This window comes from Schistocerca gregaria, chromosome 6 (genome assembly GCF_023897955.1).
Source record: "Schistocerca gregaria isolate iqSchGreg1 chromosome 6, iqSchGreg1.2, whole genome shotgun sequence".
Lineage (NCBI taxonomy): Eukaryota > Metazoa > Arthropoda > Insecta > Orthoptera > Acrididae > Schistocerca > Schistocerca gregaria.
Genome location: NC_064925.1, coordinates 452,587,928 through 452,606,373, shown reverse-complemented (window position 1 = coordinate 452,606,373; position 18,446 = coordinate 452,587,928). Strand labels below are relative to the sequence as shown.

At 42.1% G+C, this 18,446-nt stretch overlaps 1 protein-coding gene across 1 annotated transcript in view; it reads left to right on the top strand.

Annotated features, from left to right (window-relative positions):
• Window positions 1–18,446, top strand: part of LOC126278360 (RNA-binding protein 42-like) — a 299,697-nt gene that overhangs the window by 47,715 nt on the left and 233,536 nt on the right. The window contains exon 3 of the mRNA XM_049978422.1: window positions 15,190–15,391. Coding sequence (XP_049834379.1) covers window positions 15,190–15,391 — 202 coding nt within the window. The remainder of the gene's footprint in view (window positions 1–15,189; window positions 15,392–18,446) is intronic.

Here is an 18,446-nt window from a genome sequence, read left to right as displayed (position 1 = left end):
AAACATAACAGCTGAGCGGCATTTCGCCCCTCCACCAACAGAAAAAAACATTCGTGATTGGCGGGCTATTAAAGGAGAACTGAAAACAACGAGCGAGACTAACTGTGCAAATAGAGGACTGAATTCAAAATGGCCAAAACTAGAAGGTGACCTATTGAAATGGTTCACAGACACCATCAAAATGGCATTGGAATTAATACAAAAATAATTCAAATACACGTTCATAAGCTAGCGCTACAGTGGAAGAACAGACTTTAAGGGTGGAGTTGATTCGTTATAGAGGTCTATTAAGCATCATGGACTTAGGATGCAAACCAAAAGCAAAATATTTCAGAAAATCCCACAAGAGTATGAAGAGAAAATATTATCTACTTCTGCTTCAGTTACATCCATTCCCCCTCCAACACCCTCCTCTTCCCAGTGCTGCCCCATTTGCCTCCACACCTTCCCCCTCACTCTCCCTCTCTCACTCCTCTTCCCCCTCCCCTTCCACCTCAGTACCCATACCCCCCCCCCCCCCCTCAGGTGTTGCTCCCCCTCCCCCGCTGCAGAAGCGCTCCCCTTCTTCGGCAGCCTCCGTTACTGGAGCTCCCTCCCTGGACTCCTCTTCCCAGCAGCTCCCTGAAAAGCGATCTGCAGCTCCACATCGGCTGCACGATACATGGCCCTTGGGCGCCACGATTACCAGGTGTAATTCCTTGCCCGCCCTCACTGCAGTCTGCTCTTCTCTTCCTTCACAAGAGAAGAAGCAGAAACACAAGAAAAAGTGCAAGGCCCCTCCGGTACCACCTTCTCCTCCTACAGCCAATGAATCAACAGAGTCTGACCTCACCTATATGGACATTATCCCATCCTTATAGATGACGGATGGAGACTCAATGGCATGACCAGCTCTGGTCCGTTCGCTTCCCATTTGGACTCCAACTTGAGAATCCTCCATTGGAATTGTAATGGATATTTGCATCACCTCCCGGAGTTGCAGCCCCTTCTTTCCTCCTACACTGCTGCTTGCATCGCTCTCCAGGAGACCCATTTTGTCAGTTCTTACTCCCCCACCCTTCATGGGTTCCACACTTTCTGTCGGAATCGAATTGGCCCCTTGCAGGCTTCTGGTGATGTTTGCACCTTGGTCTGCAAGGACATTGTTAATAAATGGGTTCCCCTCCATACCACTCTGGAAGCAGTTGCTGCCAGGGTCCATCTGGCCACTCCAATCACAATCTTTAATGTTTACCTCCCACCTGACATGCTGCCCACATCCCTTGCCCTAATCATACTTCTTTAACAACTCCTTCCTGTTTCTAGGGGACTTCAATGCCCACAACCCTCTTTGTGGTAGTCACACGACTACTGCTCTGGGCAGGACAGTTTAAGCTGTTCTGGCAGGGCTTGATCTCTATCTACTAAACACTGGCACTCCCACACCCTTTAGTGTAGCACATGTCACTACTGTGCCATTGACCTCTCCATCTGCAGTCCCGACCTTCTTCCCTCCATTCAGTGGGGTGTCCACGATATTTTACATGACAGCGATCATTACCCGATTGTTTTGACCTTCCTTCAGTGTATCTTGCTTCGTCACTCACCCAGGTGGGCCTTTTCTAAAGCTGATTGGGGTGCCTTCTCCTTTGCTACCATGCCCCTTGTACTACCACACGGCAGCATTGATGAGTCTACAGACTTTGAGTGCCGCCATTCTTTCCGCAGCTGTTTCAGCCATCCCTTCTTCCTTGGGTTCCCCCCCCATCGGAAGATGGTCCCTTGGTGGGCTCTGGAAATTGCTGCGGCCATAAAAGACTGCCGCAGTGCTCTCCAAGCAGCACCCTTTTACTGCTCTCCTTCTGGTCTTTAAATGATTCTGCACCTCGGGCCTGTTACCTAATCAAATTTCAGAAACAGATTTGCTGTGAACGATATGTGGCTGCCATAGGACTGCACACCTCCTTTTCACAAGTGTGGGTGAAACTCAGGCGAATTTTTTGCCATCGTCCTCCAACTGGCCTTGCAGGAATTTCTGTGCATGGTGTTGTCTTTACCCATCCGGACTGTGTCGCAGAGCATTTTGCTCAACACATTGCCCAAGCCTCTGCATCGACTCAGTATCCACCCATGTTCCTCCTTCAGATGAAAGAATGCTCAGAACGACTGTCTTTGTCTTTCATTTCTCGCTGCTTGGAGCCTTATAATGCCCCATTTAGTGAGTAGGAATTCACCAGTGCCCTCGCCCTTTGTCCCGACACGGCTCCTGGATCGGATCGGATACGTAATGCTCCAACACTTATCGGTGGCTGGCCACCGTCATATACTGACCCTTTTCAACCGTCTGTGGAGTGAGGGGGTATTTCCTACCGAGTGGCAGGAAAGCATTGTTATTCCAGTGTTGAAACCTGGGAATCCACCTCTTCAGTTGGATAGCTACCATCCATTTAGCCTTACCAAAACTCTCTCAAGCTCCTTGAATGGCCTGGTGAGTCGGCGGCTGCTTTGGATCCTTGAATCCCATGACCTTTTGTCACCGACTCAAGGTGGTTTTCACTGTTGCCGCTCTACGGTGTATAACTTGGTCCATCTAGAGTCTGCTGTCTGGTCGGTTTTTGCCCATTGGCAACACCTCATTGCTGTCGTCTTTGACCTGCATAAAGCCAATGACACCACCTGGAGCCACCATATCCTCACCACCCTTCACGAATGGGGCCTTCGTGGCACTCTGCCCATTTTTATCCGTAACATTCTTTCATGTCGCTCTTTCCAGGTCCAAGTTGGTTCCTCCTACAGCACTTCCCATCGGCAAGAAAATGGGGTTCCACAGGGTTCCGTGCTGAGCGTCCCTCTCTTTCTCGTAGCCATTAATGGACTGGTGGCAGCTGTTGGGCCAACAGTGTCCGCCTCTTTGTATGCTGATGATTTTTGTATCTACGTCACTTCCTCCCTCATGGGCGCTGCAGAATGTCGTCTACAGGGGGCAATCTACTGGGCGTAATCGTGGGCTCTCGCCCATGGCTTCCAGTTTTCAGTGACTAAGTCATGTGTTATGCTTATCTGCCATTGCTGTACAGTCCATCCCCATACGGACCTGTTCCTCGATGGCAAATCCCTCGAATTGGTGGACACCCATCGCTTCTTGGATCTGGTCTTCAGTGCCCGGTTGACATGGCTCCCCCATCTTCGCCAGCTGAAGAGGATGTGCTGGTTACATCTCAGTGTACTTAGGTGTCTGTGCAATACCACCTGGTGTGCAGATTGCTCTATTCTGTTGCAACTGTACAAAGTGCTAGTCCAGTCTCGTTTAGACTATGGGTGTCCTATCTATGGATCTGTGTCACCTTCGACATTGCAGACACTAGACCCCATCCACCATTGTGGGGTACAACTTGCTACTCGTGCCTTCTGGACTAGCCCCGTGATTAGCCTTCTCGCAGAGGCGGGGATTCCACCGCTACGAGTTTTGCATGAGCAACAGCTGATATCTTGCTTACCATGGCCGCACGTATTCAGTTGCTGTTTTCTGATCTCCAGCACTTCCCTTTACTGCCTCTTTTCTCCGCTCACGCATGTACCCCTCCATGGTGCGTCCCTTGGCCATGGCTCTGTCTTGGTCTCTCCACCATTCAAAGGATTCTGTCCCTCCAGAGGCCCTTCACCACTAATTCTACTGTCTCCTCAGTTCATTCCAGGGTTCAGAAGTGATTTATACTGATGGCTCCATGGTTGCTGGTCACATTGGTTATGTTTACACCTTTGTGAAACACACAGATGGCTTTAGTCTTTTTACTGCAGAATTGGTAGCCATCTTGCGAGCACTGACCATGTTTGCTTCTGCTTAGGACTGTCCTTCACTATCTGTAGTGACTCCATGAGCAGTTTGCAAGCTATCGGCCAGTGCTTCCCTCGCCACCTGTTGGTCCTAGCTATCCAGGACTCCCTTTCTCTCCTTGATCATCGTGGATGCTCAGTGGTTTTCATTTGGATCCTAGGCCATGTTGGGATCCCTGGCAATGAACTTGCCTACCGAGTGGCTAAATTGGCTACTAACAGGCCATCTCTTGCTATTGGCACTCCAGAAATAGACCTTCTCTTGGCATAACATTGTCAGGTTTTGGGACTTTGGAGTGCAGAATGGCACACTCTTTCTTCGCCGAACAAGGTCAGGGTGATAAAAGAGTCTGCAACTATGTGGCAGTCCTCGTTACGGGCCTCTCATAAGGCCTCTGTTATCCTTTGCTGGCTCCGCATCGGCTGTACTTGGCTGACTCACGGTTATCTCCTTCTTCGTGAGGACCCCCCTCTCTGTTGTTGTGGATCAGTATTGACTGTGATTCACCTCTTACTGGACTGTCCCATCTTAGTCATCCTGCGAGCGACTTTTCCTCTGCCTTCCCACTCATTTCCTTATGGGGTCTGTTTTATCTTGAGTGTCTATCTTACCTACCTGTGCTGCTTCCTCCATGCCCCTGTCATTAGTTACTTTCTTTCCCTCCTCTCTTCTTCCGCCTTCTTCTTTTCTTCTCTGTCAATCGAGTTTTTCCAAGGTCGGAGGGTCTGATGACCGCGTAGTTCGGTCCCTTCTACAATCAAACCATAAACCAGCATGATCAGTCACAACCATAAATATTCTCCTGTATAAGTAATATTTGAAATAGTGTACTCCATACACTAGAGCTCACTGCTTTTTTTCTGTTGTGCTATAGTTAAAATCAGCTAGATTTAACTGTTTAGATGCATACCCAGTAGAGCATTCATATTCCCCATGAACTTGACTATGGACACACTGAACTGCTAAATCACTTTCATCATAGGAGAGTATAAATTGTTTCTCAAAATCAGGGTACGCCAAAATGGGTGACTGGCTTAGAATTTCTTTCACTTTTAATATGGACATTTCACACTCAGGGGTCTGTGTAAATGCTACTTCCTTCTTTAGCAATTTGGTGGTAGGTTTGGCAGTAGTGGCATGTTTTGGTACAAAGCGATGATGATGATGATGATGATGATGATGATGATGATGATGATTTGTCAAGCCCAGAAAGGATGGTAATTCTTTCATATTACAAGGTGAAGAAAAGTTTTTTGCTGCTTTGGTTAACTGTGGGTTGTGTTGAACTCCTTCAGCTGAAATTATGTGGCCCAAATAATTAATTTGCGGTTCAGTAAACTTGTGCATTTCTCCAGTTTCAGGCTGAGATTTTCCTTTTGAATGCACAAAAGGAAAGCTCCTAATAGTTGCAAGTGTCCCTCTAGGGAACTGGAAAACTCACTGATTTCATGTGAATAGTTCTCGTGGTTCAGCATTTGTTTGCTGCCTATGCACTATTGCTCCTGAGCTAGAGGCTGATAAGTGCCGTCAGTCCTTTTTCACTGTAAGCCCCGGGCACACTTCAGCAACCAGTGTGTGGCATGATGGTGGGACGTTCTGTGTCACAGTGACTGCGGATCTTGGCTTAACCAACTGTATCATGTGGATCATAAAAACCTGTGTAAAAAACCTCAATGTCAAGGTATGCTGCTTGCTAATGAGATGTGTAGCTGTTGAGTAAGAACAGTCTTAGCAGGCAACCTCCCACAACTCAGTCGTATATCGCTCACCTTGGCAAGTGGGGCTCTGTCGGGGTGGACTTCCTTTCCCTAGCTGCTCATGGGAACTTCATGAGACCTGGATCTAACGCTCTTGCTTCTAGTAGTTTTGGTGGTCCATCGGGCATGATTAACAATCAAACTCCTAAGAGGCCGCATGTGGCTCGTCCTCATGGGCCATCTCCTAATGTCAAGGGAAGTATTAACAGTAACGGACCACATCGGTTGGTAGAGAATGTCTTGTGATGAAATGAGTGAGTGGTTCTTTTGAAAAACTGTCGCCCTTCTGTAGCCCTAAAGATCTGGAGGGACTTTCAGGGCTACTTTAAATCTATCAAGAGATAGCACAATGGTACTCTCCTGCTTGTGACTATGAAGGCTTCACAAGTAAACAAGCTGTTGACTGCCAAGCTACTTGGAGATATCCCATCAAAAGTGAGCTGCACACTGGGTTAAATAGTGTTAAAAGAGTTTTAACATGCTACGTCATTATTGATATGGATACAAATGACCTGCAACAGGAATGGGAAAATGTGTGGGTGACTGAAGCCCAGAATGTTATGAAAAGTATTGATGGTGAGCTTCAAAAATCGACATCTGTTATCCTGACATTCTGTCTGCTGAACTTGTGTGAGTGTATTGCAGGAGACTTTCTCTGAATTAAGGTTAGACATAATAACCCGAATCCTATTCACTGCTTCTGGGGTCAAAGCTTTGGTCTCACCCATATAGGTTGTAATGATCAGGCTACATGTGGAAGATACGGTGCCTCAGCACAAGAACCGAATTTTCAGTGCACCGCTCCATCCACGTGTGTTAATGGCCCGTCCGATTTGGAGAAGGGACTATCCTTTCATCGCCAAAGAAAAAAGATTCAGTCTGATGCAAAGAGGGAATTTTAAGCCCATCAGCCACCAAGTTTTGTGAAGTCTCTTTCCTCAGTGTTGAAGCAGCCTGTCCAGAAGGTCAGTGTTAAAACTCACAGACGATAGAACAAGGCACATCTGTCTGCACCTGTAAAAAGCAGCTACCAGCCTGCATCACTAGCCCTGCAGCCCAACCTCTGTATCACTGAAAAAATTATAGTTGCCAAACATAATATCAGCGATGACAGCAAACACTCATGACAGACATGGGAAGACAGCCAGCAGAATGTTTCTGTTACATTGGCCTACGCCCTGTCCCTTAAACCCAGGCAGGGTACAAAGACCAGCAGGACAAAGCAATCCACTCCAAAGCCGTTGGCCCATGCGACCTTGGTTCTGTCCAATGGATCCAATAATGACCATACTGTTGATGGTATGGACATTGACTTTCACCTGAGGGAACCAGTGAGTCCCTCAAGTGACTCCTCTGTGTTTTCTGTAGTGTCCCTGCCACAGCGGAATGACAGAGGGGAAGAGAGGTGCAAACTTCACTGTTAAGATGACTTCCATAGTTTAGTGGAACTTGTAGGGGTTCAGGATGGCATGTGGAGGAACTGCGTCTGCTGGCTCAGGTAGACCAATGTGTATATGTCTTCGGGAGACTCATTTCAAATGTTCTGACACCCACTTGCTACATTGCTGCGTTCTCCACAAAAAAGTACAACCTCAGTGAAGACAGAGCTAAAGGAGGGGTGGCTATTTTTGTCAACAATGCCTACCACTCCTTCTCTCTCTCTCCCTCATGGCCAGCCTACAAGCAGTTGCAGTGTCTGTCCACTTGTGTTATCTGTTGACCATATGTTCCCTCTGCCTCCATATGACGCGCTTGACAAAGTGGCTCTCCACAATCTTCCTTGTCAGCGTCCCCACCCCTTCATCCTCTGTGCTGATTTTAATGCACACATCGCGCTTTGGGAATCTGCTATACCTGCCCCTGTGGTAGGCAATTGAGAGGCTTCTTTTGTCTTCATGTGCGTATTTGCCAAATACGGGGCCGAGCATGCACTTCTGCACTGCAACAGGGTCATTCTTGGTTATCACTCTCACTTTGCTTTCCAGCCCATCCTCCTCAAGTCAATGACTTGCACAACAGTGATCTCTTCCTGACCTAGATTCACCTACCAGATGACGTGGTGACCACAGAAAATTGCTGCATTGGCCACTCAGTAGGGCAGATTGTATATTTCACAGCTTCCTTGCTGAGTCTGAACATTGTGTCAATGTCCAGAAATGGGGGATCATATTACCCAAATGAACTACCACACCACTGAAGCATTAATTCTGCAGTTATGACGACAACTGAAAAGGTTGCTTGTGCGTTGGTGGACTGATGACTGCCATTGTGCAGTCAGAACCAGACAGGTGGCTCTGTGTAGATTCAAGTGTTTCCAACTGCAGAGAACCTTGCAGCTTTTCGGGTGCCAAGAGCTAAATATCACAGGATTATTCGATTGAGGAAGAAGAGATTGTGGCAACAATTCCTGACCAACATTAATTGTTCTACGAAGAGCGTAGATGTATGGGAGACCAACAGGATGGGTGCCCAGTGGCAGCTGTGCTGGTGAATGACCGTCTCCAAACCAGTGTGCAAGACATTGCTGACTATGGCAACCTATTTTGCCACTGTTATTGTTACCGTCTGTCAATATCCAACTTTCCGGTAACCAAAGAGTGGCTGCTTAGAGCGGTGTTGGGTCTTTGGGTCCACCGTTGGTGAAGAGTGCAACTGGACTTTTTCATGTGGGAGCTGGATTCTGTATTGTCTGCAGCTTGTGGCATGTCCCCTGGTCCCAGTGTGATCCATTATAGTATGCTATAGCATCTCACAGAACGAAGCAAAGAAATCCTCCTCACACTTTTTAATGTCATTTGGGCATCAGGTTACTTTCACGACTGGTGGCGATAGACAATTTTAATTCCTCTTTTAAAACCCTGGAAAGATGCACATGCCTGAGTAATTATCATGTGTTGCCCTCTACAGGTTTACCTCTACCTTTATGTCCACAGCCACCAGTGCATGGCGGAGGGTACCCTGTACCACTACTAGTCATTTCCTCTCCTGTTCCACTTGCAGATAGAGTGAGGGAAAAATGACTGTCTATATGCCTCCATATGACCCCTAATTTCTCAGATCTTATCTTCACGGTACTTTTGGGTAATGTATGTCGTCGGCAGTAGAATTGTCAGGTACTTAGCTTCAAACTTCGGTTCTTTAAATCTTCTCAATATTGCCTTTCTCAAAAAGAACATCGCCTTCCCTCCAGGGATTCCCATTTGAGTTGCCGAGCATTCCTGTAACACGTGGTGTTTGAACCTACTGGTAACAAATCTAGCAGCCCACCTCTGTATTGCTTCTATTGCATCAGTGTCCTATATACGGTGTCCATTACAGGTGAACCACTCTTTTCATAAATTTTTCCAATTAACTGAAGTCAACCATTTGCCTTCCCAACCACAGTTCTCATGTGCTCATTCCATTTCATATTGTTTTGCAACATTATGCATGGATATTTAAAACACTTGACTGTGTCAAGCAGGACACTAGTAATACTGCAACTGAACATTACAGGTTTGTTCTTCCTACTCATCCACATTAACATACATTTTTCCACATTTAGAGCTAGGTCTGGCTAGTGCTCGGGTGCATCTTATCCTTGGGCAACTCCACAAATGGGCTTTTTGTGGCTTTCTTCCCATTTTTATTTGGTCTTTTCTCTTGTCGTGCTATTTTTGATAATGAGTGCGCGCGCGCCCACACACACACACACACGCGCACACACACACACACAGAGAGAGAGAGAGAGAGAGAGAGAGAGATCACTACATTGTCCCAGCATTGTGGTCCATCTGAAGTGTGGAATTATGTTAGGTGAAACATGAGGTGAATATGGAGGTGGAGAGGGAAGGGAAGTATTTTTAAGGGGAGGGGACGGAATACAATAGAAGAACAAGACTGTGTGAGAACTTTGTGGGTGGACTTACAGGTGAATGAATACGTGAACTGAATAGTGTGATGTGTGTAGAGATTTTGAGAACAGGTGATGGTGGGGGGAAGGGGAGTTGATTGGAGTACTACCAGACAGAGGCCAGGACAATTGTGGGATTGAGGGATATGTTCTAAGGGCAATCCCCATCTACATATTTCAGAGATGCCTGCAATTAAGATGGGTACTTTGATCATTCTGTTTACATTCCAACATCTGATACAGAGGGAGAGAAATAGACGGAACAAGTTTAATAAGTTTCAATACCTGTTGTTTCTGTTTGGTGAAATGTGGAAATCAACAACCACTGCTATTAAACATAGCGATTAACCGTTCATTTTTCAGTGGCTTTTGAAATAATAATTTGAATTACTTGGTTGGGCATCATCTAAGCAAGCAGTCAGCCAGTTGCACATGAGAATGCTGCTGAGATTGCCTGTGGTATACCACTCGTGTGAGGGTCCTGTAGAGGTCACAAATACTACATTGTAGTCTCTGTGAGTTCTGTGTGATACTATTTCCTTGTAGTGAAGTAGCTCACAAAGTAGGTTCTGATCCATCATGGGTGCTGCTTACAGTTTGTTGTTGGGAGGAGGAGGCTACTATCATTACTTTCATATATACTCAGTACAAGCATGAACCAGAACTTACCTCCTTTGCTCTGCTTTTTGCCTGCACTGTATGTACTGGGGATAAAACATACACATGGCACAAATTAACTCAGCTGACATTAGTGGTCTGTCATATTTTTGTAGTTCTTCATGTTCAGGTAATGCAATGCTTTTCACAATCTGTAAAGGTCAACATTAAAATTTTGCCATTCCACATTTTGTTCCAATATGAGGCTGATGATGGATACTGCTACATCCTGTTTATTTCTTAGTAATCTTCACTTTTAGCTCTTTCCTTATGCCCTCGGTCAGTTTTCACTCATTCCACATTTTCACTGTGAGAAGTATTAGCTTTACTGTTTCTGTGTCTGCTTTAAATATGCAGGTGTTGCATTGTCAGTTCCTGCTGATTTTTTTATGGTTTAGGTACTTGTAATAATTAGAAGTCTCCAATAAAATTTTCTCACAATAGTAATATTTTCATAATGTGTTCTCATGTTTACATAGAGGAAATAAAATTTTAAAAAAAGTGCAAATATTTACTCAAAAAGTAAACAAAATGCAGTATTAGTTGTAGTGTCTAGTTAAAGTGTTTCAGTGTTAAATGGAAATCTAGATACTGAATAGTAGAAATCAGTAAACTCCCATATATAAAATAGCTTCAGATGCCTGATTATTTTACAGATGAGTTAATGTGTGTCGAATATTGGTCATTAAACATATATGCAACAAAAATTTAGAAAATATTTAAAATTGTGTTATAAGTCTGTCGGAAGTTGCTAAGTCCTTTCATTATGAAACACTGGATAAAAATAGCCTGAGTAATTTGCACTCTGTTTTAAGCAAAAGTAGTTTTTCACACATCTCGATGTTAATGATATTACATCTCCTGAACTATTTGTCATACAGTGACATAATTTGTAGTTACATTCAGTGGAATATGTGTGTACTGCCTGTAAAATGTGTTCTGAGTGGAGTTAGTAGTAAAGAAATGATAAGTTAAAACTTCTTTAAAACTTAATGCCTGCTGCTACAGTTTTATTCCATAAATAGCAGAAATGTAGTAAGTGATAAACTTTTATCCTTTCTTTATTATTTGGGGATGTCAGTGAGAAACAATTTTTTAAAGGTTTGAAATTTGTCAGAAGTCGTTAAGTGCTCTCATTCTCACATACTGAATGAATAAATTCTGGGTAATTTGCGTGTTGTGAGCTACACTGTATTGAGGTATAGTGTCTCTAACTGTAATACTTATCATGTTAAATCCTTAATGTTTAGATTATACCTCTCAATTAGCAGATTATGATGGCATATTAATTTTTTAATTTCGATCTATAATTATTTGAAATATTGAAAATCAGATTTTTTGTTGCCCCGGAAGCCTTTAGATAGACAACCTGCTGTTGGGCCACTGAACCACGAACCAGGTTAGCCGTTTCGTGATATAGATATATGAACAAGTAGCAAAATATCTAGCAAGACAAAGAATAGGGACAAGTAAAAGCTACAGTAGCTGGAATAGCATAGTAGGGAATTGTGGCATAAACAGAAGAATGTAGTTGGAGAACATAGATTTGGCAAAAGAAATGAAAGGATGAGAAGCCAATAGCTTTCAGTGGTCTCTTTGATATCTAGCTTACAAACACATGGCTTTGAATCATCATCAAAGTCTGCATGTATGTAAAGCTCCTAGTGATGGAGCAAGATATTAGATAGATTTACTTATAACCAATCAGAGGTTCATAACCATTATTGAAATGGTGAAAACAGTCCCTGCAGCTAATATAGATCGCAACTTTGTGAGAGCAGATGTATGAAAAAAGAATATTAAAAGAAAATAACTGCTAAGAAAATGGGATTTAGTTAAGTTGAACACTGGAGGATCGACAACCCTCTCTGGAAAGCACTGAAGGAAGACTGGAAAATTTAGCAGAAAGTATCAGTCTGTCATAAAAATGGAATATGTTTTCTGGAACCTTTAGAATAAGAGATTGAAAAAGTAAATAGGGTAAGAATGAATTACATAAAGTTTGTTAATAAAATAGAATGTAGAAAATGGAAGAATGAATATTCAGTAGAATAGGTGGGGAGGGGGGGATGAGAAAACTGAATATTAAATTAAGATGATTCACTGATCAGGTTAAAGACGAATGGATGAAAAGTTACTGTTATGAGACTGGATTATTGGAAACACAAGGTATTAGAAGAAAAGTACAGAGCAGTTAAGTACCTAATGGACAAAGATTCAAGAAAAATGTACAAAAAGGCACACTCAATAAAAATGAGAAGATAACAGCACGTGAAGAAGAGAACAAATGGGTGTGGAAGAAATATGTAAAAGAATTACGTGAAGCATAAGGACATCTTATGTAACTAAGATAAGAGTATGAATGGGAATATTACAAAATGAAACACGGACCAGAGATATTGAGATGTGAAGGGGCGAGGACCATGATGGATCTCAGAAAAGGGAAAGAAATGTGCTATTATAAAATACTGACAGAAGTTATAAAGGCGTTGGAAATGGAGTAATATGCAGAATGGCAAATCTTATCTGTAGAAGATATAATGAGGAGATTTGACTTTAGAATTCGGTTAAAACTGTTGTAGTTCTTTTACCAAAGAAACAAGAAACCAAAGAATGCAAAGATTATGGGCCAGTTAGTTTCTATACTGCATTGAAAATGTTGTGTGTACTCATAAAATTAGGAAAAAAATTGAGAAAAACATGGAGGAGGATCAGTTTAAATCCAGAAAAGTGTAAAGAACACAAGGCCCTATTGGGTATATGATGATTATGGGTAAAGAATGTGTGAAGTTTCAGGATATGTATGCACATCTGTTCAGGTATTTAATAGTGTGAACTCCAGTGTCCTTAAGGCTTTGAAAGGTGTAGTAGAGTGAAAGGACAAAAGACTCTAGGATAGAAAAGTGATAGGAAATATCGACAATGAGGAAACAGGTGAAATGGGTGTGGAGAGTGGTATTAGACAAGAGTGTTGTTTATCACAGACTTCTTAGTATTTATGGTGGTGCACTAACAGGGAAAGCATTGGAGAAAGAAGTGACACAACGGTAAGAGGAGAAAGGTTAAACACAATTAAGTATGCAGGAAAAAGTCATAAGAGTATCTTCATATTGTCTTCTCAATCCGAAGATTTGTTGGTGGCAGTTCTTGTACTCCACTTCTCTTTGCTTGCTCTTAGACCTTTCATTTCCTTATATGAGCCAATGTCTTCATAATGTGATGTGTTTAGAGTATTACAGTCTACATCTTCCTCTTCCTCTCATGCTGTGAATCATCCTTTCATTTTACATTAACTAGAAATCTAATGTGTTGGTAAATACAGTCAGTTAGTTGATCTCTTCTTACCTATATTGTTTTTTCACCTATTCTAAGAATTTCTTCACTTCTGAGCTTTGCTTTCCACAAGATCTTTCCTATCCTTCTCCAGCATCACATTTCAAATGCCCTATGACATCTCATGTCACTTGTAGCAATGGTGTATGTTACTGAATCACGCAAGGCTACACTCAGAAAAAGTCCATAATATATCTCTTTTTGGTATTCACATTTATGTGACTTGATATAAGTAGCACCTTTTGTGTTGCAATAAGCTACCTTTGCCTGTGGAGTTCTGCTTTATATCAGCTGAACTTTTGTCATCTGTGGTGATTTTATGTTTAAGTAATTCAAAGTTTTTACGTACAGGTGTGAGTGGTGTATTAGTAACTCCAGGGTTTACTGCAATATTTTAGATGTTGCATATGGCCTTTTTTTTAAAATTAATTTTTGCCATATACTTTTCTTTCAAGATTTTGTTCATTTTTGTTCCATTTTTTCCTGTTTCTCTTCATTCTCCTCAATGGCAGCTGTCTTGTCACCAAGTCTTATGATTTTAATTTCCACTTCATTAAACTTTACCCCTTCCAAACCCTCTTTTCATTCCCCAGTGTCTTTCTCAAAATATAAGTTGAACTATGCTGGTGACAAGCTATGTTCCTGACATATTTCTTCCTGTGTGTAAGCCTCTTGTACCTCACCGTTGTGTTGTGATGCAGCTTTGGTTTTTATACAAATCGTATACTGTTTGTCTGTCTCTAAAATGTAAACCAATACTAGACATAATCATCATTAACATACTCCAGTTCATGTTATGTAAGGTTTTTTCTAGGTATACAAATAAAATAGTTAAAAAAAAAAAGTCCAGCAGTATGTCTGTAACCTGTTGTAACATTAATATTGCTTCCCTTGTATGTATGTTCCATCAAAATCCAGAGTTGTGTTCAACTGAATTTGGTTCAGTTTTATTGCCCATTCAATTATATTATTTTTCTTAATGTTTTCGATATGAGTGATGATAGACTTAATGTGCAATGTGCTTCACATTTTAGAGTTCAAAGTTTCCTTGATATTGGTGTTATTAGAAACTTTTTAAAATATTTTGGAAGTTCTTCAGTTTACATGTCGGTTTAAAAATATGGTCATGTTTTTTTATTACACAGTTCTGTATAATTTGTCCTACTCACAGAATCACATCATAGTGCTTCATTAGTTTTCAGTTTGGCACAGATTGTGAAGCAACCATTGAAATTAGCACTTTGTGTTGAACAGCATGTTTTGCCACTTGCTGATAATTTGCTCTTGGCCACAGTCTACATGTGGCCGTTCATCTGCTGGTTGGTGGCTGCACTCACATGAAAGTCTTTGAAGTTACAGCAAAGATGGTACCAACATGACTGCTTTCACTGGTGGGCCTCGCTTCTGGTATGGTAGGACACACCTGTGATGATATTGTAATTTGATGTGCTGGGAGTGTGGACAAAGATGGGTCTTGCACTTGGGTGTTCTTTGAGCCTTCAGTACCAGTGGAACAACATCAGCAGTCACGTTTGCTGTGGGATATCTCCACCTAACACTTAATAATGGCTGTGGGAAGCACCTGATTGTCATTTTCACCTCATACAGGTGCGCGCGTGTGTGCGTGCGTGTGTGTGCATAAAGGTGTGATTTTGCTATGTGTATTTTGTACTATAATGTATGCTGAAACATTGTAGGCAGTTTGTGTCTTGTTGCTTTACTGGTTGTATTTACAGCGGTGATGCGCCCTGCGATGGCCCCTCCGAGTGGCCCACCTGTGCTGCCGCCACCGCCTCCTGCTCCACCGAGCTTTATGCCACCTCCTTTTATGCCCATGCCTGGTCCACCTTTGATGGATACATCGATGGTGGCACCTATTGCAGCGGCTATGGAGACCCCGATTGCCCCAGTGCAAAATCCAGTGCCAGCTATCGTAAGGTAGTTATCTGTCTTTTGTCAGTTTTCTTTACTGTGCATTCCCTGCTGCTTAAAAGTCAAGAAGCATGTTAACTAAAATTTCATATTTTAATTCCTTAATGCCGAATGTTGCGAATTCACATATACCACTGCTGTGTTAATAATCAAAAAATAACAGTTTTTGAGTCCAGTGCTGACAAGTGCTGACTGCACATATAGATAACAATGCTTCTGACCAGTGCTGCACTCTCTTGAGCGTTGTGGAGACCTCTTAAGTGCCATAATTCTTAATTTTATCTTTTATCTAGAAATTTATTCAGGCATCAAGAGGTTACAAATTATTTCCTTAAATTAAGTTTTGAGCCCTAACATGGTTACTGGGTATTTTAAAATAGCTTTAGATATTAATATAAAAGTAGTAATGAAAGGGCAGTGAAATTCTTGGTGGCAATTGTAAAATAAAGTGTGTGATCTAAATTCTGTATTAAGCACTTGCTGTCAAATTTCCACACTTTTTATTTTCTCTTGTCTTTTTTGTCTCTTCCTCCACCTTCTGGTGTATTTACAAGTAAAACTAAGATAATCAAGTTACTTTGAGACGTACGGCAGGAGATAGATGTGATTGTGCAAGTGTTGGAAGTTTGCCACAGGATGTCCAGGGATGTAGCTAGCCAAAGGAAGCACTTTTAGAAGTAAAAGACAGGTTTAAAATCCTTCTCCTATATTCTGACAGTATGAAATACAGATGGGTGCACTCATGATAGAAAGACCGACCATTAACCAGTCAAGGCAGTCATAGTAAGATGTTGTTTTGCAGAGGAACATTGTCTGAGAGCAGTCAGGAGACAGAGAGAGGAGATTGCAAGTCTTGCTTTGCTGGAGCCCAGAACCAGAGAGAGCATCCTTACATGGTCTGACATGCTAGCTGAGTTCTGCAAGCATCACATGACGTATTTTATGAGAACGAACAGCTTCTGCTGAGGAGAAGATTATATTCAGCATGTAAGCACAATAGTTGTTGCTTGAATACTACAAACGAATGGTGAATGAAAATTCAGCAGTAAAAATTCACAATATCCCGCTTGCTGGCTAGGCAATCTGCACATGCTGCACCCCTACATAAACTACATATAGTGGCCGGATGACCCATGTTTGGGACTGAATAGGTAAGGATAATGTGGGCCTAGTTGGCCAAAATTGGCAGATTAGCTTACAAAAAAATTGCAGAAGCGGATATTTTGTTTTTGCGACTGGCCTTTTTAAGGACTGCGGAACTAAGACGGTGGCACAACACTCATATGAATAACATTAGAGGGGGCCTTGGAGGATTGTTATGATAGTATGACTGTGGGTACTAAGTGGAGGTTTTACAAAATGCTGTAGGCATGGCAAAGGAGAGTGATTTTCTTTTTGTGGAGAAACTGATGAGTGCAACCCCCCCCCCTAAAAAGCTTAGAAAAAGTTCATTACATTTAATCCTATTATCCTAAATGAATGCATGACAAGCTAACTCACCATTCCACAAATAAGTTCATAGGTTGATCTTGTAATGCAAATCTATTCACATATTATCCCGAAATAGTAAGTAAAACCCAGGGTCATGGTTATAGAGATGTTACAAAGCTTGGTGAGATTCACTGAGAAACAAATCAGAATCAAAGTCAAAACTGATCTTTCACAAGGCTTAACTAAAATATATTGTGGCAGCAGAAGAGGGAAAATTAATTGTTAAACATAAAAATGCAAGACAATTGAGGTTACAGGTGTCCCAGAGAGAGTTTAAAAATTGCTGATAAAGATTGTTACTTCTCAAAGTTTTAGTGACTAATTGAAGCTACCAAGAAAACACCATATAAACATGACAGTGATACAACACAAATTAAGAATGATTTAGTATGTATTGTACATAACATTCTTTTGAAATGGTCATGTTGCTCATGCATCAGAATAGTGAAAGCAGTTATAATTGTCACACATATTAAAACTTGATCATTAACAACTATGAGCTTACATTCATGTTAGGGTTTATTGAGAACTTGGATGCCTGAGTACATAGGAACGATCTCTCTTATTATAATAAAATAGAAGGTGAGCACGACATATGGTAACAGAGTAAAAATGAAGTTAATAGGTAATGTGAAAACTTGATACATACTAGCTCAAAATTTAAGGTTGCAGATTCTATATTAAAGCAAACTCTCTTCATGATACGTAACTGCAGGGTGAGGTTCAGGGAGAGCCACATGTAGAAAATTGCAAAAACATTTATTGTGTGGAAATTCTGCAGTCACTTAAAATGGAAATATGGCTGAAATTGAAGAGACAGTAAGTGAGAGCGGGACAGTGAGCATTGTCTTTTGCTGGTGGGAGTCAGCAGTATCCGATACAGTGCTGTCGAAACTGATCTGTCCATTCTCCTATCTGTTAGCTGAACTATTGATAATAGCAAGTGGGTGCTGGTAATGTTTGGTAGCGCCGACAAGATCTCATGGTGACTTATCTTGAACAGTAAACCTGGAAAATATGACAGAAATGGGTCCTGACATGTAGTAAGTGTGTACTGTAGCTGGGCAGAAAGTTTGTTAGTGGATGTGATTACATCACACCATGAGCTACTGAATAGTAACCCACTGTCAGTCAGTGTGGTGTGTTATGATTCAATGATAAGTGTAGCGTCATAGCAAACAATGATCGTGGACAGCGACTCAAAGGTGACATACTGCCAGCTGTTGCAATCTGCGATGAGCTTTTTAACTCTCATTTAAAAGAGGACATAGGCAGATGTATTTTTGCTGTAAGGTTATTATTACGATGGACTAGTTGCAACTTAACAGCAACATAATAATGGGGTAAGAATGATTCTGTAGTGGGATAGAGCATTTGTAGCCGGGCTGTAAGCTGGACGTTAATATTAGCTAACAAGTGGAAAAATTGATTGGTGACTCCATGGAGTGTTCTGTGCACCACGACCAAATAGTGGACAGAATTGGCAGGAGAATCAGCATTGGTTGTATTTCTTGTTTTATTATCCGCAAAATCGATCTTCGGTCACTTAGTGACCATCCTCAGTGCTGTA